General features: G+C 38.3%; 1 protein-coding gene across 1 annotated transcript in view; it reads left to right on the top strand.

Annotated features, from left to right (window-relative positions):
• EPHA6 (EPH receptor A6) overlaps positions 1–20,266 on the top strand; it is a 531,573-nt gene extending 511,307 nt beyond the window's left edge. Inside the window, exons 15-18 of the mRNA XM_010567652.1 lie at positions 4,999–5,148; positions 14,494–14,687; positions 17,066–17,215; positions 20,152–20,266. Of these exons, the coding sequence (XP_010565954.1) occupies positions 4,999–5,148; positions 14,494–14,687; positions 17,066–17,215; positions 20,152–20,266 (609 nt within the window). The remainder of the gene's footprint in view (positions 1–4,998; positions 5,149–14,493; positions 14,688–17,065; positions 17,216–20,151) is intronic.
• Positions 20,267–23,055: the final 2,789 nt, after the last annotated feature.

Here is a 23,055-nt window from a genome sequence, read left to right as displayed (position 1 = left end):
TGAACTATGTCCAATATTTAAAACTAATCTCTTTCATTACTTTTGTCTCTCTTCACTCTGAAGGTCTCTTTTTTTTTTCCCTATTTCTGTCATTTGAGGTGGAGAAAGAGACAGATACTACACTTGTGTCATGGAAAATTATTGCACGATTCAGTAACATTGTGCATAAAGGAATAGTAACTGACAGATGCATAGGAATTACTGTGCCAGATTAGACTAATGGTGCACATAGTTCGGTACCTTTTGTCCAAGAAATAGACAGTTCTAGCCGTCTGTGCATCTGGAACTGATGGCTTTGCACCTCAGCTTTTAGTAAAACTGCAGCCAGTTCTGTGACAGTCCCTCTGCAGTGTCTGTCATTCAAGGAAAATATGGAACAGGCTTTTCAACAGACATAGGCATTGTTTCACATAACTGCTAGTTCTGGGATATCATGAGTCTGATGCACTGTGTTTGCTTCTGGCTGCTTACGTGTATCATTGTCTTTGCACATCCAGTAGGAGCTCATAGATCTTGCCTTCAGTTTTATATCTAAGGTTCTCAGTAGCATCACTGCTCACTTTAATTAGCTAGCAGGACATGCCAAAAGTCTGGGCATCTAATGGGCTTCCTTCTTTGCCTCTGTGCCCTCTCTGTCATTTTTCACATCAAGCAGTTTGAGGTTGCTGATATATCCTGACCTTCATCTTCGTAGAGTAATGGGCCATAGCTGCCAGTTACATTGTTCTGCTGGAATTTTAAAATATGTTTAAATATTTTATTAAAGAAACTGTTAATGTCTCTTCTTTTTAAAAAAAGATGTCTAACATGTAAAATTAAAAAAAAAAAATCAAATGGGAGATGGGAAAAATGCAGAGTAAGGAATAGACTTTGTGGCCCATTGGACGATACATAATGTCAGTGTCAGTTGCCTCGCTGGGGTCTTTTCACATAACAGATCATAAGCACTTTTTTGTTCTAAGCTCCAAGAAGAAATGGCATTTTGGGAAGACTGTCTCTCTCATGCATAGCTTGAGGTAAAGAATGAGGCATTCTGTGACATGCAGTTCCAATTCTGTCTTTAAATGTGTAGCAAACTCTGCTGTTGCCAGCTCTGTAGGGAAAGTGAGTGAGGGTGTGGGTGGGTGAGGGGCTAAATTTCATTTCAAGGGCTGATCTCTAAACAGTTCTACAAGCTAAGCAATGAGAGCCTAATATTCTAATTGCAAGGGGATTTTTGACACTGCATAGTAAAATTGCTTATTAAATTACAATCAAGAAAAAAATCAGGAGATAGACACTATTCAGCTGGCAGCATATGGAAAACAAAGGCTGAATTCTAATTATTTGAATAGCAGTGTTAGTGTTCTTTTGCTATGTGAAAATAAAATTAGCTTATCAGTGATATCATTATCCATGTATGAGATGCGGCAGAAATACAATTTGGTTCCTAACACCCCTTCTCCCCCTTCCCCCACCCCCCAAAAGAGAGAGAATAATCTAAAAACAAAACAGCCTTCCATAAGGGCTTTCTGATAGAGGGAGCTGTAGCAGATTTCATTGCTACAGTAGTAAAATGTAGATGATTTATAAATTATCTTAATTTGAAGGTGAGGCATTGTGTAAACAGTATTATATTTATTATTTTCCCAGTTAGATCAAAATGTAAAAAGACATGTCCAATATCAGTAACACTGTTTATTACTCTAATCAGAAACAGGAAATATGTTTTCAGCTGTTCTAAACCTTATGTGTTCTTTTAGTACGCATGAGCAGCTATTATTACTGTTCAGTCATAGGCGTCTCTTAAAGTAGTCATATTGCAATCTCCACCTTTTGAATGGCTTTCAAATAAATAAAACAACTTTTTTGCATAAAAAGATATTCTGCAAACATAATTAAGTATTGTAATCTACATTTTCATGAATGTAACATCTTCATACATAAGATGAATCCATTGTAAAAATTTTAGAGGTTTTGCTCCACTTTGTCATTAGAGCTAGCAGAAAAGAATTTTATTTCACATTACAACACTGAACATCTTATGCCCTTGAACATGAACTGCCTTGGATTTTGTTAAGACTCTGTTCTCCATTCTCATTTTCACACTCAATGAGCCACTACTGTTTCAGTCCAAAAGGGATCAGTCAGTAAAGCTGTATCATGAAACTAGTTGTAGAGTCTAATCAGATTCTTTAAGACTCATTTATACTTAGCCAATAGTCACAAATCTAGCTGCAAATGCTGCTTGAGATGTGACCTCTTTTTTGAGTATGATTTGGGAATACATAATCAGATTTATGAAAAGAACACACTTTAAAAAATAATTTTCATGTTATGTTATAAACATTAAAAGTAAAATCTGTAAATATCCAAATGCCTTTTATTTGCATGTATAGATTTGTGTTTTCCCTGAAAGTAGATATTTAATTACTAATGTAAGATTTTTCATTAAAATTCAAAAAATAATAAATTAGAAATGTAGGCTCATAGTAAATTTGTTGATTCATCAGTTTGTCTTGATAAACAAAGTCTTGCAGTAACACAACAATCTAAACTGGTAGACTCTTATTCTTGTCATCTCCTGAGATCTGTGATAAGGAAAAAAAATACAGAATTTTTCTTTTGCATCCTCCCTTGAATGCTGGTATGGCACTCCAGAAAGTATCTGGAACGGACATAAAGCAAAAGGTGCATCAAGGGGGATTGCTCACTAAGACAAGGTTCAGACAGTGAACTCTTGTGTCAGAGCAAGCATCTCACCTTCTACATCATTTATCAGTCAGGAGTGATATGCTGATGATGAGGAAAGGTGTTTAGGGTTGTCAGGGCAGTGTCTCTTGTGATATGGATCAGCATGACTGTTGTTCACCTTTTTGCAAGTGCATGTGTCCAGGTCCAAAGAAGGAATTAAAAGCCTACCACGACCCTGTGACTTAGGCCAGGAAAATATTGATTGTCCCCAAAAATCTGCAAAAGCCAGGGATCTAAGGATGGAATTACATAAGTTTGGCAATAAAATGTTTAAAAATAAAGGACTAAAGCCTATCCAGTAAAATGGATAAGGCCCATAACTCTGTGGCAAGAGGAGATATTTTGAACTATATTCTGCAGTTTCCCTGTTTCTCAAAGGGGACATCCTTGTGGTTGGACAGCACAGTGTGTAGTGTACATTTGGGGCACTGAATATCTAAATCTTCCACTGCCTCGGGAAGCTTGGACTCGCATATCCCACCAAAACACCATTCCAACCAGACTGTGAGATTGAGCACCAAATGCTCTTATCCAATTTGTTCAGAAGGTTTAACTATTTCCTGAGGAAGAGACAAGAAATTAGGCTGGTCTTTCCTTAGAGAATGTCTTATCACAAATTTCCTTTGTCACCCTATTTCTTCATTCTCGTACCCAAAAGCATTTGTAATTGCTTCCCAAGTGGAACAGCTGCACCAGGAAGGGACCAAGAGCATCACACCCTGCAGCGCTGGCTAGGGCAGGTTCAGAGATGGCAGCAGGTGGGGTGTAAAGTCCTTTGCATCTCTGACATGCCAGAGGAGTGATCTGACCACCAGGTTATTGGATTAAGAAAAGGGTGTAGGGGAGGTGCTTGGGAAAAAATACAAAATAAAGTATTACCTTTACGTTACTACTGCTACAATCAGTCAGTGGTTTGCCACTGACTTCAACCACAGCTGAGCAAGCAAAGGCTTTAAAAAGGCAGCTGCCAAAAATGTAACATCATACAAAGGACATCTTGGCTACTATCATAACTATCATACAACATAAATGTTAACCATACATTTTTCATTAGCAGGTGAGACTCAGTGATGAGAAGTTAGCTTACTGGCACATCACAGACACAGAGCTTTGCTTTTGAACACTCTTTTGGTAGAACAAGCAAGTTCTCAGTCAGTTGAAGTCGGGCCTCAACAACTCACAATTTTTTTATATATTCAAAGCAAATGAACAGAGATTTACATACTTGTTTTTAACTGTGGCTTCTCTTCAACTGCCAAACGGATGTTCTAGTTCATTTTGTCTTTTGTTTCTGTCAGAAATACAATTATAACGCTGAGCAGAATCTATTACTGCTTATTGAAAGCAACTGCTGCCAAGTGAGCTCAGCTCTACTGACTGCCTCCTACCATCTAGTGGCACTTTAAGCGTACTGCTCTCTCTCTCTACTTCGTTAAATGGAGAATGATCATAAATGGATACTTTTGAAAAGAGAAATGTATCTGGAGAAGAAATACTTTGTTCTGAAATAGAAAAGTAGTTTCCATACATAAACTATTTATGGGACAATAGAAGAGATTCAATGGCTTAAATTACTAATGTCAGAGAAAAGTTCTGCAACCTGAGGTCTTGTAAAGAGTAAGTAAGGTTTGTTGATTGAATTCTTACAAATTTTTTAGGTGGTAGCACTTGGATTTTAAGTTGAAAGCCGCAGAACGAAACTATTCAATATCTTAAGGAAACACCTATCAGAAACACACTTGGTTTGCTATTTACCCAGATATTTAAAGGGCACAACAAAAATTAAAAGACATTATCAAAAGTAAAGAATAACTGTAGTTTCCTTTCAGATTATGTAATTTTATTAAGTGCTTTTGGTGTTCTATTTTGCAATAGATGTTTCGGTTTCATTTAAGGAGAAAGAGTTTAAATGTCAATGTACTAGGAATTTCAGGCTTGGGATATTTTCAATCAAAAGGCATGTCCTGACTAATTATGTGACTGAACAAACATGAATCATCTAAAATGCTTTCTGTTCTTTGAACTGAATTTTGTTTTCACAAAGTGCTGGTTTTGGTGAATTGAACTACAAATGAAACCAAATTTTTATCAAATTCTAAAAAAGGTATATTTATTCCTTTCCACTTGCAGCAAATTGACAAGGCAAATTGACAGAAGATGGAATGTAGAATCTCAGCATCCAGGATATTTATTTTTTTCTTTTCTTTTAAACATGTGCTATTCTGTATTCTAGTCATATTGGCAAGTTTTCAACATATTTTTCAGGGTGGAAAAATCCCCATAAGGTGGACTGCTCCTGAAGCTATAGCTTACCGGAAGTTCTCTTCGGCAAGCGACGCATGGAGCTATGGGATTGTAATGTGGGAGGTGATGTCCTACGGTGAGAGACCATACTGGGAGATGTCCAATCAGGATGTAAGTATTGCCTAGGACTAATCTGCAAGTTGTTGAAATGTTCCTTGAAAATGATTGTCACTCCCTGCCCTGCTTTGCTTTCTCATTCACTTTCTAGGCTGGAACCTTAACTTACTTAAATCAGCATAACTCTTATCACCTTCAGTGGGATGTTAATTTATGCAACCTGAAGACTTGACCCTCTATAACTAAAACCTTGACTAGCTTTGTCCTGTGGACTAAAGACATATTACAAAGAGTCGAGAGTCATAGTCAGCTTGCCAGGTTCTAATGCTCGCTATATGTGGCTTTCATCCAAACCCCTGGGAATCTGCATCAGATATGCAAGTTGATGCAGGTCTCAGTTAAGCTATAAATCAAAACTTGAGGGTATACTGGAACTATTCTGATGATGAAGTTGGCCCATTACCTCCAGTACAGCCTGACAGTACCCTTCAGTGGGCATACATGGTTAAATTCTAAAAGAGTTAAGCTGCCATGAGAAATGTATTTGCTAATTCTCCTTTCTAAGAATTAAATGCATTCTGTTTACCTCAAAAACTATGTATAGGCTTAACCACAGTGCAGGACAATAGTCCTCCCTCATAACAAAGTTATGTTTTCCTCTGACTTTTTTTTTCCAAAAGTTGTGGCCAAATAAGCCTTCCCAATTAAAAAAAAACCATATTTGCTTCTAGTAAAATTGAAGGCTTGTTCTAGAAAATGAGGCATGGGAAAGGGGAATTTTTTTTTCTCCACCACAATTTAAATTTTCACTAATGCTCTTGTCTGATGGATCCCCATGACAGCTCGAACTGGTATACTCAGTCTTCACACCAGCCATCAATCTCTATGTCAAAATGCAGAATATCAGCCAACCTGTCATAACCTCTCTCATATATGTGCCTAGAATACCTCTGCATTGGTTCTGAAGAGTTGACAAGACTTTTCCCAGATGGCTGTTTTTATATTGTTGCTAAGTTATTCAGCCGTTTGAGTCTGGTTGCTTGTTAAGGCTGATCAGTCATTTGGGGATAAGGATCTGAGAGAGATTTTCATTAAAAAAACATCATTTCAGAGTGTTTCAGGAAGAAAAGAAAAAAAACCAACCAAAACCACCCAAACCAGAAAAGACTAAAAGAACTAATAAATCCTTATTTCCTTTGGATTTGTACTCTACCACCTCACCAATACTATAATCCTACGTCTCTCCAGCATTTCCCTCGTGAGTTTGCCCTTTGGAATTAGACCAGCTCTCCTGTAGATCATTATCCCCTGACAATGCCTACATCCTCCATCCCTTCTCCATGCATCTGCCTGCCAGCAACCCAGCTCCCTGCTGTGCTCCTTGATTAACACCAGATATGGGACAATACCTGCTGTGCCTGGTTTTGAGCTATGCTTCTGTTGATTGACCAGGCAGTGGTGGCTGGTTGCCCATCTGAAGAGAACAAGCAACCACTGAGAATTTTTCTCTTCAATGGAGACATTATTTTGGTACTACCTGACCTATAAACACATCATGGATCTACTGTGAAATAAGCAGCTAAGTCCAGTAGGCTCAATTCTGCTTCTCACAGCTAGCAATCTGCTGGCATTTGAGATGCCCTAGAGTAACGAAGATCTCCACGTGTGGCTGACACAGGACATGCAGAAGACCTGAGTCCTTCTGGAGCAGTCCAGACAGGATACCCCAGGGAGCCTAAAATTAGACACCTAAGCTTAGACGACTGAATTAAGGCTACTTTTCCCCTGGGGTACAGTGTGAAATCATCTGTGTATAGATTTCTCATATATTTAAGTCTCTATGTCCTACAACCAACTTTATGCCTTTGCCCAGCTTCTGATTCTTAGGCAACTTGTTAATTTGATTGAAGTGGGCCAATGAGTTCAAAGTTAATAAAAGATAATAAACAAGCAGACTCCAACTAACAATATGAGTACCCCAGCCCCTGTACCTTGCCTGAACTGAGAGCCATTTATCAGGTCCCGAACTGCAAAGGCAAACTGCCCTTGTTTTCCTTAAAAAAGCCGCATCGTAAGATGTGGTGTTTTAGGAGCTGATTGCTAAGGAGTTGGGACATCGCTTCAGCCTTGCAGTACCAGAGGGTGCTATTCTTGAGCTAATCTTCCGTTCCAGCCACAGCAATATCAGCGTGTTCATCGTTAGGATGCTGTTGCAAAAGCTGATTACTCTGCATTGCATGGAATGCACTTTGTATCAAAATGCACGTATAGCCTCAAATTTTCTGCCTTCCCAAATGAATAGATGCAATGGTTAGTTTCACTGTGAGCCTTCTTTCAATGCGAGATTGAACAGAACAAGAAACTGAGAAAAAGGTACTAGCAAATCACAGAATCACACAACAGCTGAGGTTGAGGGACCTTTCAAGATTGCCTGGTCCAGGCCCCCTGCTCAAGCAGGGGCAGCTAAAGTATTTTGCTCAGGGCCATCTCCGATCAGGTTTTGAGTATCTCCAAGGATTGAGACTCTGAAACCTCTCTGGGCAACCCGTGCCAGTGCTCGATCACATGCACAATAGAAAAGTGTTTTCTTACATTTTGATGGAATTTCATGGTTTTCTGTTTGTGCCCCTATAGGGCACATGCAACACTGAGCAGTAAGCACAATGACCACATGTGCCTTTACAAGCAAGGTGCACTGGGCATTTACTTTTTTCCCTTTCACCCCCATTAGCACTGCCTGAGCACTGTCATAAATGCAGCATCGGCTCACAGTCCTTTCTACTGTTGCCCCTGTCAGTTGCCACTGGCATGTCCTCTGAGCGTATCGTGGGCAGTAGTCTTTTGCCTCATTTTCCTTACTGTGTAATTGGTATTTCATTTCTCCCTTCCCTCTGCAGCACCCTATTCATGGTTGGTTTTTTTAGAGATCAAAGCAGCCCGTGAAGCCAGAGATACTTGTGAACAAAGTTGGCCCTCAGTTCGGTCTGAACTTCAGCCCTCCCATGGTGCCTGGCTTCTGTGCAGTGCCAGTGCTTCCAACTGCAATGTCGCCTCTCTATAACTCTGCCTCTGCCCCTCATCTTGCCAGTCTGCTTACCTAACTGCAAGCGATGGGCAGCTGGCAGTGACTGCAGCTCAAGGAGGTGGGAGTTGAAGATACTTTTTTGCTGTATCATCCTGTCCCACTGTCATGCGATCTTGTGCTACAACATGGGGAATTTCAGTCTCTATTCCAGTTGTGAGTGATTTCATCTGGTATTGGGTCACCTCTCTATGAGGAACCCAACTGCCATCATCTCTTTTACCTCTGCTGTACTCATAATCCTCCTCACACCAGCTCCATTACCAGCCCACCTCTTGACTCTCCCACTGCTATTACCACTGACGGGGAATGGCGGGGGAGAGAGAGAGAGACTTTCTATCAAGTCCATTCAGCCCCACTATTCACCTCCTGGGAAGAGGGTTTGAATGACTGGTCAGACCCTCACATAGAGTCCAAGTCACCGGGTGAGAGTAGTGCACAATACAGACCTTAATTCCAGCTGCCTCTCCCTTTCTTTGAGGCTGGCTTCAGCTGGTCCTCTTCCCCTATATCAGACCCTGTGACATATTTATTCAAGGCCATGCCAGCAGTGAGAATCTATAAAGTGACCCCTCCATTTAGCATATATTAAATATTCTGCTACAGCATGAATAGAGCAACATTTAATTACTCCTACATCCAAAATAGAAGTATCTGTTAATACAGAATAATGATGCAGGCCCTATGGATGCTGCTTATGCTAATGATGCTGACTCCTGGGGTCTCTCCCTGCAGTTCAGCAACACGCAGCACAAAGGACTCCTTTTCTCCAGAGCCCTACCCACAGGTTTTCAGTGCCGAAATGTTAACATTGAGCACCTGTGACCTAAATACATTTAGTGACTCTAAATGTCATTGGGAAATTTCAAGTTATTAGACATATTGTAAAGCTTACTTTGCTGGATATTGGGATGTTTCTTTTAGTCCAATAAATTACCCTGAATTCACATGAGCTTATTTTGCAGAAATAATAGGACTTTCCCAAAGGTCAGTGATACTGCACATATGGCAGGGAAAGTAACAGAGAGGGGCATGCACTAAACAGATTCATAAAAGACACATTATGCAAACAAATGTTAATAAGGTCTCACAGAAGTATAGTCAGAGGTTCTGCTACAACAAGATGTCTGGCAACATTAACATCACAACACTTACTGTGTTTTGATCATAATGAAATTCTTCTCTAATTAGCAATAAAATATCTATTGAATTGGGTGGGATTTTGTAAAGTACCAAAAGTTTTGCAAGAGTTCCAAGAACTCCACAGAGCTGGGTCTATGTTTTCACATTCTGTCTTACAAATTGCTTTTCTAATTAAACAACTTTGGGAAGATTAATTCATTTTTTTTAGACCATGGCTGAGTAAGTGATGTTTTGAGTGGCTGCCAGTTAAATGTTTATTTCTTACATGCATAACATAGAAACCAATGATATGCCCACCCCTACACAAAGGGAGGCAATGCTAGGAGAGGTGAGTTCAGCACTGTCTGATGCGGTGCTTATTTGCCATGTGAACACATGTTCAGTCAGATGAACTGAGCTAAGTCTACTGAGGGACTCTTGTCCAACCCCTCAGTCACAGCCACCAAATTACAAGGAGCCAGCACAGGTAGCATGGAGCCCACGCTGATGCAAAAAGAAGTGTTAAACTGATACTTGCCACCTAAATAAACCCAGTCTGTTTTTCAGAGACTACAGCTGTTCACAAGTACCCATCAGGTCAGTGCAAGCCAGAGAGACCCAACATCTCTGCATCTAGTGTCCTCTATTTATATTCCTAAGCAGGGATTTGGAAGCTGAACTTTAGGCAACTGAGTTTGAAAATGCCTCTCATAAAATTTTTAATACTGTACTGTATAATATATACAATACTGGTATAATGTAGAGGCTTAAAAATGTTATTAACTTTGAGAAATGTTCTTGTTTAAGTAAATAACCATTTTATTATTGTGGTAAGTCACTTCTGACCTGTGTTGGTGCTGATTAATGCACTTCTTAGATGTGTGGCAGGCACCAGAGGTGTCCGTTAATTAGGGCTGCTGCACAGTCTGTCGTGTCTTATTGCTTAATTAATAAACATTAGCTAAGATACTGAACTTTCGAAGGAAACTAATATACTGATGAACAGATTGTGCTATGAGCCTGGCTTGCTAATGCTCATGTGAGGAAAGGAAGATTTATATTCCATGCCTTTGGTTTGTAGAACAGCTGTGAGTGAATTCTACTGGGACACCTGTTAGAGGCCACTGTATAAATTAGTCCATGTTGCAGAACTACAGTATTAAAAAAAAAAAAAAGAAAAAAGAATATTTAATGGATTGTAATCAATATGCAAGAAAACTACTGTAGCAAACAGAATAAAAGTCCTTACATGTAGGAAAGTTTCTTGTAATAGTAAAATTAACTTACCCTAATATAGTTCTTTCAACTCACAGACATCAAAACACTTGGCAGGCACCTGGGATTGGCTCCGTACCATGAGGCATGAGCAGCTGTCTCTCCCTCCTGGTAGATTTTTCAGATGTCAGCAGGACACAGGGACAACATCCCTCTGGACTTTCTTCTGTCTCAGTCTCATTAAAAAATCTATGTTACTGTTAATAATGAAACTATCAGAAAGATTACAGCTTAATTTTCAGATGCCATTTTTGCCAATTTCAAATGATTTTGAAACTAAACATGCATAAATTTTATATAGAAGTCCATAAAATATTTTTCAGGTAATTTTGGTATCATAATTAATATTTAATATTAACTCTGTCTTCAACCTTTACAGCTATGTCTAACATCAAACAAAAATGATAAAATGTATTTAACAGGCTCCAGTCTTTAATATCATCTGTGTACAAAAATATATAAAAAGAATGGTCCCCTTTATAAAAATAAAATCCTAAGCATTAAAAAGTATGGAAATCATTAGCTATGTTAACTGCAAAAAATATTCCTTTTCCCTTATAGTTTATATTCTTATCTGCCAAAAAGCGTTACTTGTAAAAATACACCCTGCCCATTTTACTCACCTTAATGCTGACCCACAAGACCTTCTAATGAGTTTTAAACATACTCATCGCTGAAAAGAAACATACAGTCTCTTTCTCAGCATTTGACAGCAGCACAGAATATTTGCATGTTTTTCTCCTTTTGATACCTATCAAGTGTTCATCACAAAAACAGAACTAGAGAGCAGTAATCAGCCTTTTTGTTAGCAGACTCAGGGCTTTGTTTGCATAGAAACTAAGGTAACGTTCCTATTCTTTCAGGTTGAAGTAGATGGGATGTTGATTTGCCAATGTGGAAAGAGTTACACCAATTGCTAGAGCTGTTGCTATATCCTTCTTGTAGATACAGAAGTTTAGACCATTTCATGATTAATGTGCTTCTTCAACCTTAAATCAGCAAGGAAAAAAGCATTTAAAAGATGTTAACATGTATAGTCTTCACATATAATATATAATTTTATATTACCAGGAAAAATGTAATACTTCTTCCCTTTTAGGTATATGGATATCTAATTCCTCTGTTCAGAGATAGGTGCTATGCAAGTAGCAAAGCAGGAGCTAAAACAAATTAATAATAAATAAATAAATAAGGAACTAAAAAGCTCTAATTTTTCCTATGAGACATGATTCCCATTGCAGTATTAGACACTTATCACATCTTTACTCTTGCTTCTTAGACTCTAAAAATAATACTTGCCTCACAAGGGATACTAATGAGGCAATATTTGCAGTTTATTTTTAAAATGTGCTGTTATTAATGAGAAATTATAATTATCCCAGTACCAGCTGGCATTTCCCTTCATACTAAAATGTTCCTTTTGAACAAGAGAGGAAACAAAATGCACTGTAACTTCTTTTTCAAAGATATGGTAAAATAGAGTGTGTCAGAGAAAATATGATGTCTGGAAAATTTGGGGGTTTGGGTTTGTTTTTTTTCCTGAATAAATTATTTCAGAAAAACCTCATCAGCTCTCTATTGTTGTGTTGAGCAAGTGCTTTATGTCTTATAACAGTGGAGAAGCTTTCCCTTTGCCTTAAAAACAAAATACATTTCATAAATTCATCATTTGCAACAGGTACAGTTAAATGTAAAGACTATGATATCTGCATTTCTGGGCTGCTAAAGATTGCCTCTTCAGTGACAAGTATCAACTAAGCTATGCCCCAGACTGTAACAAGTACCTATGTTTTATGAAGCCACTTTTGACAAACTGCTTGAGATACATGAGCTTTGACAGTTTTGTGAATAAAATTTCAGGTACATGCAGTTCAGTTTCATCCATCCTGAGTCTGTTACAGGAGCAATCCGGGGGGCATATTCATCGTTAGGAAGCAAGGCTTCAGAGGAAATATTTCTCTGGCAATCTGATGGTATTTTTTCCTATAGCAGCCATTTCAGCAGCCTGGATTTGGGACATTGAAGTAAATCCCAAGGAGATAAACAAGTAGCCAGAAAGGCAGGTGGAAGGATTATCATATTGACATATCATTTACTGGTAGATATCACCTCTGTATGTGCATGGCCAGTCCTGTCTGCACGCACAGATGTGATCTGTCAATACACACAGGTGCATAAAATTCAGAGATCCCTGTGGCAAGTAATGCTGCCTTTGGAGTGGCCTGTACTTCTCAGTGCTGTTGCCCATGGGTCCGAAACTTAACCCGTGCAAATCCAATTCCCTGCCGTGTGGCAAACAGTTGTTTTTCATGCATAGGTGTTTCTGCCAGGATACAAGAGGGCTATACGCTGTAGGACAAGGTCACCTCATTTTATAAAACTGGGACACTGAGCTGTATACAGCTACAAGAGTCTTGTTCCATTTTTCTACCATGCCATGAAGGGAAGCTAAGGTCCTAATGTAGCTTCATTATTCTTATTTATTTGCATAATACTTGCAGCATAAGCATTAGGTACTGCTAAACAGATCCAACAACATTAATTCAGAATTCAAAAAGAGAATGAGGATATATTCCAGGATAATAAGATTGAATATATTGAAGCTACAGCTAGTGCTATAAAACATTGATTTGCTGTAAATAGTTTAATGTACCACCTTCCAGCTGCATTAATGTCTGCGGCGTGTACATATGTCTGTGTGAAAATGACAAATGTCTCCTTAAAGCAGAGTGGGTATAAATGCAGTAGGTATGTTTCTCATAAGTGCACGGTGTTATTATAAATATTGTGTACAATCATTTGTACTTTAGAGAACATTTAGCATTGGTTGGATTTTTATGTGGAAGGGTTATGTGTGTGAGGTAGGGTTGGTCTTTTTCCTAGCTTTGTTTTTGATCAACCACTTTCTATCTTTCCATACTTTTGGAAATCCTGACTATGTAATTTCTATCATCATCCCCCACTGCTACCACCGCTCATTGCAGAACCTAGTAACCTTTCCTCTTGTCTTCTAAATCTTATATAGAATGAATCCAGCCAGCTTTTCATGGACCTTGCCTACTTTTGTTACCTCCTATTGTGCAGAGCTGCTAATGTCCTTTTCAGACAATGTTATTTGTTACCAGTGTCACTAAAAACAAGCCTTCCTTCAACTCTGATCAAATGTAATTTTTCATACATGTGATTTACCTGTGACATCAGATCCATTTCTTTCCAAATCCTGACCAAACACAGGCTTTCCACACCTGCTGAATCTGAAAGTTTTACTCACTTTACGGTATACGGTAACACCAGAATTTTATTAACTTTTGTTTAGTCATGAACAGCTTGGACATCCAGGTTTCTGAGAGAGGTTATGCAAAATAATGTTGTGCTTCGCAGTAACTTGGTGTGTGGGACATTGCCTGAATTAATCATACTCTAACGATCAGCAGAAACATACTATCACCAAGTAAATTTGCCAGGTGCTGCAATGTGCATTTGTAGTGCTTGATTGTACTGTGACATTGCCACACACTTAACACACAGTCAGGATGCAAATGTTAGAGCATTCCAGTATGCGGTGGCCACAGGAGGTCAGTTTGTGGCCCTGTGACCCCATTCAGTACATCAACCTGAAGTGGATGAAAAAGATAAGTGATACTGGTTAGTTCTTTCTTCTCCTCCTCCTTTCTTGGCTGTTTGGATGGCCGGACAGCCTAAAAAAGTGCCTACTGTGTTTCATATGCCTACAAAATACTTTGCATCTCCTCTGGTCACACTCCTGCCAGTCCTGATTCCCTGAGTGAAAGCCCAGCAACGCAGACAGCAAGCACGGCTGTGCCGTTAATTGTTTTCACTGGTTTCTAATTGCAACTTTACACTGTCCTTTCAGCATTTAACTCTAATGCCCAGTGATCATACGCATTGTATTTCTTTAGGTTATACTCTCTATTGAAGAAGGCTACAGGCTTCCAGCTCCCATGGGGTGCCCAGCTTCTCTTCACCAACTAATGCTTCACTGCTGGCAAAAGGAGAGGAACCACCGTCCAAAGTTTAGTGACATTGTCAGCTTCCTAGACAAACTGATCCGCAATCCGAGCACCCTTCATAACCTAGTGGAGGACGTACTTGTGTAAGACTCTTTTTGGTACTTTTTTTTTTTTTATAACTCATGGTGGCTATCATTAGATGGTTTAGGGCATTAAGTAGGGGTGGGAGAGAGCCACAAAATGCTAAATTCACAAAGTTATGGGGGTTCAAATAACTTTAAGCCCCTTTTAAGGTTTGCTTTATTGTTAATACAGTGTTGTATAAGGACTTTTTTTTTCTCAAGTCATGCAGACTGTATTGGGCATTTTTCTTTTTTTTTTTTTGGTCTGAGCTCTGTTTGTGCACTGTCTTATCTTTAATCTTTGTGATTCTCTTTGTTCTTTTTTTTTTTTTTTTGGCACTCCTCCTATGTGCTCGTTTTCTCTTTGTAATTTTTTTCTCTATTCAAAAGCCTGTCTCTCCATCTGGCAGTGCTCAAGCAATTTCTGAACTGCCTTGGAGTAATTTCCTGTAGAAAGTAGTTGTGTCTTAGCTTGCTAAATCTTTATTTATCTGCAGAAGAATAGCAACAGTGACCAAATAAGAGATTATGCTATTACCATTCCAAAACAAATTCTTGATGGTGTTGCCCAAAGTTTTTTTCCATGAATAATATTACAGAAATGAATGCAGCCACAGGAGAAGCAAGGTTGTGGTGGAAGAATTTGTCAATTTTGTAGGCTTATTGATCCAAGCTGTCCCTGGATATCAGCTGAAATCAGTGAAGGTCCAGGTGGCCTCACTCTGTTCATTAGCTGAAACTCACCTTAAGATAAAGGTGCTTTCATGGAGACCCCCTGGGTTTATAAGGGGTTCTCAAGGCCTGGCTGTGTCTTGCTGAGAACCTAAGTGGGTTAAGAGGGGGTTTTTATATGGTTTGGAGAAGGGCTGAGTCATAAGGCAAAGACTGAGGCTGGTATCTTGCTGTGGTAAAGGCTGAATGGAGAGGTTACTAGGAAAACCTAGAGTTAGGGGCTACAGCCATTGCATCTACCACAAACCACTGAGGCTTGTGGGATTTAATGCCCATGCACTAGAGTTAGTGGCCTTTCTGTGTATGTGCATATAAATAATATATGTCTTGCTACTTGTACCTGGGTCACTTTATTTAGCATCAGAGTAATGCATTTTTATCTATTCTTATTTTAAAACATTACTTAAGATCTAAAAACTTATGCCTGTTTTCTTGCAGTCGAGCTCTTATTGAGCTCACCTGCTTGGGAGAGTTTTTCCATTCATTTGGGAATGTTTGATGCAGTCAAACTGAATTAGTTAACTTATGAGATCAGCAGTTATTCTATAAAATCATACAATCATAGAGTAATTCAGGTTGGAAGGGACCTTAGCAGGTCTTTAACTGAGGTTTGTACTTAACAGTGTTCTTCTGTCCTTCCGTTTTGCTCTCTATCATTTTGATAATATAAATGAAAATCAGTGTGTTTAATGTATTTGAATATGTGTGGTTGAAACTCAGTATGTTAAGATACTAGGGTGTGTTGTTTCCTACATTATACATAAGTCATGTTCCATCAGTTAATGTTGGCTGGCTTTTACTGTCAAAATTTTCATTTTAAATAAATTATAACTTTCTCCTAAAGGTTATCATAAGCTTTTATGAACAGCAGTGTGCTCTTTCTGCATTCTGTTCCTACAGTTTCTCTACACAAAATGTACAAAGTCAATGGAAGTTGTGAGCCCTCACCAGTGTGGTATGCAACAGAAGACTGGAAATATATGCCCCAAAATTGGAATATATATTTTTTTTTTCCTCCCACCTTTCTGTTTCAGTTGCAATAATATTAGGGAAAAGAACTGAAACAGAAATGTAACCAAATTAGCTCCTTCATTTTTTATTTGCTACTCTATATAAGTCTATGTAAAAGCAAAGATAGAAAATTGTATTTCTTTTTGCTTCTTTTAGGCTTAGTTTTAGGTTTTGAACACTGTAATTAAAATGTTCCCGTTGCATAATGGTATAACAATAAGGAGCCATTTGGGGGTTTTTGTAGATAAATGTAAAAATCATCTCACAGCATTTTAATATTTTTAAATTGTATCTCATATTAAATTTTGTTTGTCCTCTACTTTGACTACTGTATTTATAAATTATTATCATCCTGATCTGTAAAGAAACACCCTGAAAACAAAAAAAAGAGCAGTGGGAGAGGTCTGTTCCTTGGTTTGTTACTGAGCTGCAGTGCTTTAAAAAAAAATATTGTTTCAGTAGTGCAATTTGGCAGACTGACATGATTTGTAAGTTTTAGACAGTGGGTTAAATTGATCCTAGGTCAAGATCTGACCTTTACAGCTCAGGCTCCTCTCTCATTCCTTCTGCCTTTTAATAAAAATAATGAGCACCAGAGTAAATTGAGTGTTATATTTTTGTACTGCTTTGGTAATATTTGCATTTTGTTTTTACAGAATGCCAGATTCACCTGGTGAAGTTCCAGAATATCCTTTGTTTGTTTCAGTCAGTGACTGGCTGGAGTCCATAAAAATGGGTCAGTATAAAAATAACTTCATGGCAGCAGGTTTCACAACTTTGGATATGGTTTCAAGAATGAATATTGAGTAAGTATGTAATCTATTATCGCTATTGTGACTAAACAATCTGAATTTGTTTAGATGCTGCAGTCACGTAATCATCATGATATATGGAACAGTGCTTTCATTTCATCTCCTTTCCTACCTAAGCTAATAAAAGACAAATACAGTTTTTTACCAAAACAACACAGGAGAAAGATATGATTAAGAGACCCAGAACTGATAGTTTCATTCTGTGACCATAACAAACACTACCAAAGGTCAAGCAGTGAGCATCCTTAAATGTTTCTTGGGAAATCAGTTTTGATCTAGACCACTGAAATCAGTGGCAAAAATCTTTTCTGACTTTGCTATGAACATCAAGCCCATGTCAGTCCCCATGAGGAAGGTGTTCCACACCTTGCTGCCCTTCTTCAGTTGTCTCTGACACCACTCTATTGTTTTTTAAATTAAAACCCTGCACCCAGTATATAAGGGTTTGAGCAAACTATGGATTAATATGGTAGCATAATGATAGGATCTATTTTGTTCTCTGGGAATTCACGAGAAGGGAATAATCTTTTATTTGATGCTGGGACTGTTTGTATTAATAATGGTAATGGTCAGTTAAGATTCAATAATTTTACATGTGAAGTTAGGACTGGTTTTTCTCCCCTGTGTATCACTTTACATTCACCTACATTGAACTTCATCTGCTGCTTTATGCAGTCACTTAGTCTTACAAGATCTAAAACTCTTCACAGCTGGCCCTTTCCCTTACTACCCTGCACAATTCTGTCTCTCACCAGCTGACTTTTTCACCTCTGTGCGCACCTGTTTTTCCAGACCACTGACTGATTTGTTGAACAGTAATGTTTGACATTATCCCAGCATAGGTCCCTGAAGATTTCTATTAATGATAACATTGTAAACCCTGACAATTTATGCCTACTTCCTGTCTTTAAACCAGTTATTTAGTCACGCAAAGACCTTCTTATGCCATAGATCTTTATTTTCCTTATACAGCTTTGATGAGGAATCTTCTCTAAAGCTTTTGGAAATCCAAGTGGGGTGTATCAAATGAATTGCCATCATCCATATGTATGCCTACTCCCCCATTGGGAACAAGTAACTTTATAAAACAGGACTTCTCTTTGCAAAAGCCATGGTGATTCAAGTAGATGATTTATCCAATCTATCCAATAATTCTATACTTTACTGTAGTTTCTATTATGCCTTGTGATGATTTCAGACTCACAGGTCTGTGGTTCCCCAGCTCTCCTGGAAACTTTTTATTTGGTCTGGCACCACTTTCCATGCCTCAGGTACCAAGAAATTTTTAATCACATGGAACACAGCTATCGGCTCCCTCTCTCACGTCCCTGTTAGTAATTCCACTATTTCATCCTTTAGCTCTTTTAAAACTCTTGGCTAAATATAGTCTTGTTCTGGAGGTGGGTTGTTGCTTGTTTTTTCAGTTTGTCCCATAACCTCTCCTGCAGTCGCTTCAACTTCAGACAGATCCTCTGGAAAGTCCCCCAGAAAGGTTCCAGCATGGGAGTCACTTCAATTTCTTCTTCAGTGAATGTCAACTCAAATAATTGGTTTAGTCTTCCAACAGTGGCCAGTCTTTCAGTGCTCTTTTATACCCAAATCATCATTAGACTCTACAGACACTCTGGCAGGCTTCTTGTACCCAGTGAGTTTGCTGAAAGATTTATTAAGTGTTTTATTATTAGGTGTCTTTTTCTGGTTGTTCCTCAAGTTTTTTAGCCTTCCTTACTGTGCTTTTACAGATTATCTGTCTAAGGTTATCATCCTTTCTACTTTCTTTCTTTAAATACTACTTTAGCCTTTTGAAAGATTCCTTCTTTCTTCAAATAACTTCTGTTACCCTAGGTCTGCTGGTTTCTTTCTGAGCTTTATCAGGCCTTCCTTGATAAGTGCTAAGCATTTTTCTTGCATTTCTAATACCACTTGCCCCTGTAAAGGTTTATTCTTTTAGCTGACTCTTTAGCTTCTAAGACACTCAGTATTTTTGCATAGTCCCTGCTGACCTTAAGTGTTGTGTATCATCCCCCACATCGATGTTAAGCCTAAATACATAATAGTTGCTGCTATCTAGTGGGTATTCCTCTGGAGGATACAGAGGCAGGTATCCTGAACTGCAAATCTGAAAAGGTCATGCCTCATCCCGTGAGCACCTTTACTAGCTATATCGTCAAACAATTTTTGAGGATATCTAAACAAGCAATGTCTATGCTACGTCCCAGTGTGGGATTTGCACAACTGACAAGGCATATCTGAAGTTTCCTGCCCTCACCACCTCTGTGATCTTTCTCAGCATCTTGCAGTTGGTGATGTTTAGAGAACTAAACGAGTGGATTGTGCTGGATGGTGGAGGCTGTCGACTTCATTCTTGCCAAAGAGCCAAGCTCTGTGGGTGAGATACCCACTCTGGGATGCAGGTCTAAATGAGATGAAGGGAAACTGGGAGGAAAATCTGGGTCAAGCTGGAAGATTCGCTGCTATTCTGATCTTTAGACCATCTCTCACCACCATTCCCCTAATCATCAGAAGTACAGCCTCTGTTATTTCTGCCTCAGGACTGCAAGAGTGAGCGTATCAGCCCCGTTCCTTTGCAAATATGAGTGGGAAACATTTGCTACTAACATATTATTAAAAATTGGCTATTAGAACCCACTTCTCGGGTTCTTCCTTGAGATTTGGAAAAATTACTTGACCATTAGTATCACAAAAGATACCAGAGTTCTAACTACTTTTTTTTTTTTTTCTTAAATGGCTGTCTTTAAAAATTTGGAATTGACAGGTGCAGAAAACTTCAACACTTGCAGCTTTCTTTTTTGTCCCAGTCAGGAAGGTAAACTGTCCTGAAGAAGAGCAATCCATCATATATTTATACTCTTTTGTGTACAAGAGGCTTTACTATACTTGCATCCAAGATGAAACTTTTTATCTTGCAGTGACATTAGAAGAATTGGAGTTGTACTCATTGGACACCAGAGACGAATAGTCAGCAGTTTACAGACTTTGCGGTTACACATGATGCACATACAGGAGAAAGGATTTCATGTATGAAAGTACTAGAATCAACTGTGTTCTGTGCCTCAGCATTTATAAAATGGAAAAATATTCTCATTCTTCCCTTCTGCTCTTCCCAACTTCAAGAACTGCAATCTCCTGTTCAGACTATAAAGTACTTCTATGTTAATGCTTCCAAACTGGAATTTTTAATCACACTGCATAGCTCCTCCGCCACTTATCTGCCGATAAAATCCTGGCCTACTACAAGACTCTTGCTACACATTGATGAATAACTCAGCATGGATGTGTAACTTTCTATAACACTATTTGGGAAACTTTCATGAACTTACTTGAAAGTAGTAATCTATTTGGCCTGGTGTGGCTTCTTTATCGATGTATTTAGAGTTTGCTGGTAGATCAAAAAGTATTTGACTTTTCATGTTCTGTGATCATGTAACTTCCAATACCAAATGTGCAATCAAAAAGAAGTTTGACATAAATATTTATTTTCTCTCTTAATTAAATCCAGACGTATGGGTCCTATCGTTATATTACTTTACGATAGTTTGAATGCTGGTAAGCTGGTGCCTCAAAACATTAGTATTGTTTGCAGAAATGACTGATGATTTTATGTAGTGAGTTTTCATTGTGTGAATAATTGGGAGGATAGTGAGAGAAATCTGTTTGAAATCTTAAGGTCCTTGATTTTTAATTACTTTAGCACTCGACACTTTTTATGCTTTAAATTTTAGATTAGGTTGGAAAACTTGTTCATCCTTGGGATTCTTCACCACCCTAGACCTTTTTTTTTTTTTTTTTGTAATAGTCAGCATTTGCTTCTACTACGTGGCAAATACTCACTGGAAGACTGTTTGTAACATTTCCATAACCGTGTGTAAAACATGGTTGTCAGCTATATCGTGGCTACATAGACTTCAGAAAGCTTTCTGTTCCAAAAACGCAGGCCTCTGCTGCTTGAACTACGCATAATTTCCACCAGTGGCAGCAGACCTTAGAGGGCCAGCCATCAGTGGGGTGATGTGCTTATTCCCATAGGAGCAGGCCAGCCATATCATTCTCCGGTTGAGGGCAGCGGTACAACCACCAACTAATGCTGGAAGTTACACACTGCGGTATTCAGTTATCTTGTACGTAGGCAGAAAAGGAGACGTAAGACAGCAGTGTAATAATATGTTGCCTTGAGTCTACTTCTAACTGCTTTTAGAAGTAAAAAGCAGACTCTGCTGAAATGGAGCTCTGGTTACTATGGGCTAGATCTTCATTTAGTACAGTTATCTAAATGACACTGAAGACAATGACCTTTAGAACTCTTCAATAGCCATATTTACATGCAAGAAAATGTCTGCAAAGGCCTAACATAATATTTGTACCTCTTTAAGACTTACAGCTTTCATGTTCTATTCAGACAGCTTACACAGACATGCTGGGCTACATTTCCAAACTTTTGCATGGGATACGTGCTACTGGGAACAGGGGAACGAGCGCATGTCTGCGTGCTGTAGAAGTCACACGCAGATCTACATGCATGTCACATGTAAACTGGGTGCAGATGCTTTTGTTGATTTATATATAGTTTGGAGGATGTTTTTTAGTTATGTGGCATTCCAATATACTCAAGCATTACAACTCTTCTGTTAAAACGTGCATTTGGGCAATTAGTATAATATATGTGTATATCAAAATGAACTAACTAATTCATGTAATCATAATGATATTTACTGCTTAATTTACATCTTGTAAACCAAAATGTATCTCCTAACTCTTGGAAAAGGCTGCTATTGTATACCAGTGGCAAAGAAGGAAAATCAGAAAGCAACTCAGAAAAGATTATGCTTCCAACCAGTTCAGAGTAGGGCATGCTAGGCCTGATTCACTGTTGTCACTTTATGTTGGAATAACTGCATTAGTTTAAGTGATATAACAGTAGTGCACTAAGTAAATTTTCCTTTCTTTCATTTAAAAAAAAACCAAACAGATTTAACTGAGGAACAAGTTTACTAAAGATCAGGATTCACCAGTGTTCTACAATGCCAATTTGATGAGCTTTTTTTAAAGAAGGGCAGCTCCAGTCCTAGCTACAAAGATAATTTTCCCAGCATGAGCAGTCCCACTGAACTCGGTAGGACTGTACAAGCATGTGCATTTTGCAGGATCACAGGCCTTTAGCGGGGAAAAAAAGCATTTGTTCTTTCCTGTGACTGTCACTTGAAAAATTCTGCCCCAATTCCACATCTGAATAATTTTTTGGTAAAGGTTCTCTTATGGAAAGAAAAATCATACTTACCTGAAGCTTTTTAAAAAATACTATCATCACAGAGTAATTTAAAAGTTCATTTTCCTTGATCATTTTGTTATCCATTTTGCCTGTCATTGCTTCTGTGGCCAACAACGTGACATCTGTGGAAGGAGCCTCTCTCACAATTAAATACATTTCCGAGGAGGTATGAGTCTGTTATTTGTTAATGGGGTTTTAAAATTACTCATAATTAATCCAAACCATGTATGTGCACTTTTAAATTCTCTTTTGCACATTTTTTCATTCCTGGTAGTGTGGATGCAGAGCAGCATGTTATGTGCACATAAACTGGATATATTTCATGGAAATTAATTTAAAAATTTATCACACTACTGAAAATATATTTTCAATAGAAAAAATATAACAATATTAAAACATTTATTAATCAGATATATTTTTTTATATAAACAAGAGTTTGAGTAACCAGAAAGGAAAGAACAAGGGATTCTTTGGGTGAGGACGTTTATTAAAAACGTTGTAAATCCAGGATTTTGTGGGTTTATATGGCTTGGGTTTTTGTTGTTGT

The sequence above is a fragment of the Haliaeetus leucocephalus genome, unplaced genomic scaffold, assembly GCF_000737465.1.
Source record: "Haliaeetus leucocephalus isolate CR32 unplaced genomic scaffold, Haliaeetus_leucocephalus-4.0 Scaffold228, whole genome shotgun sequence".
In the NCBI taxonomy this organism is placed as follows: Eukaryota; Metazoa; Chordata; class Aves; order Accipitriformes; family Accipitridae; genus Haliaeetus; species Haliaeetus leucocephalus.
The sequence above is the reverse complement of the archived record's forward strand: the minus strand, read 5'-3'. Positions and strand labels throughout refer to the sequence as shown.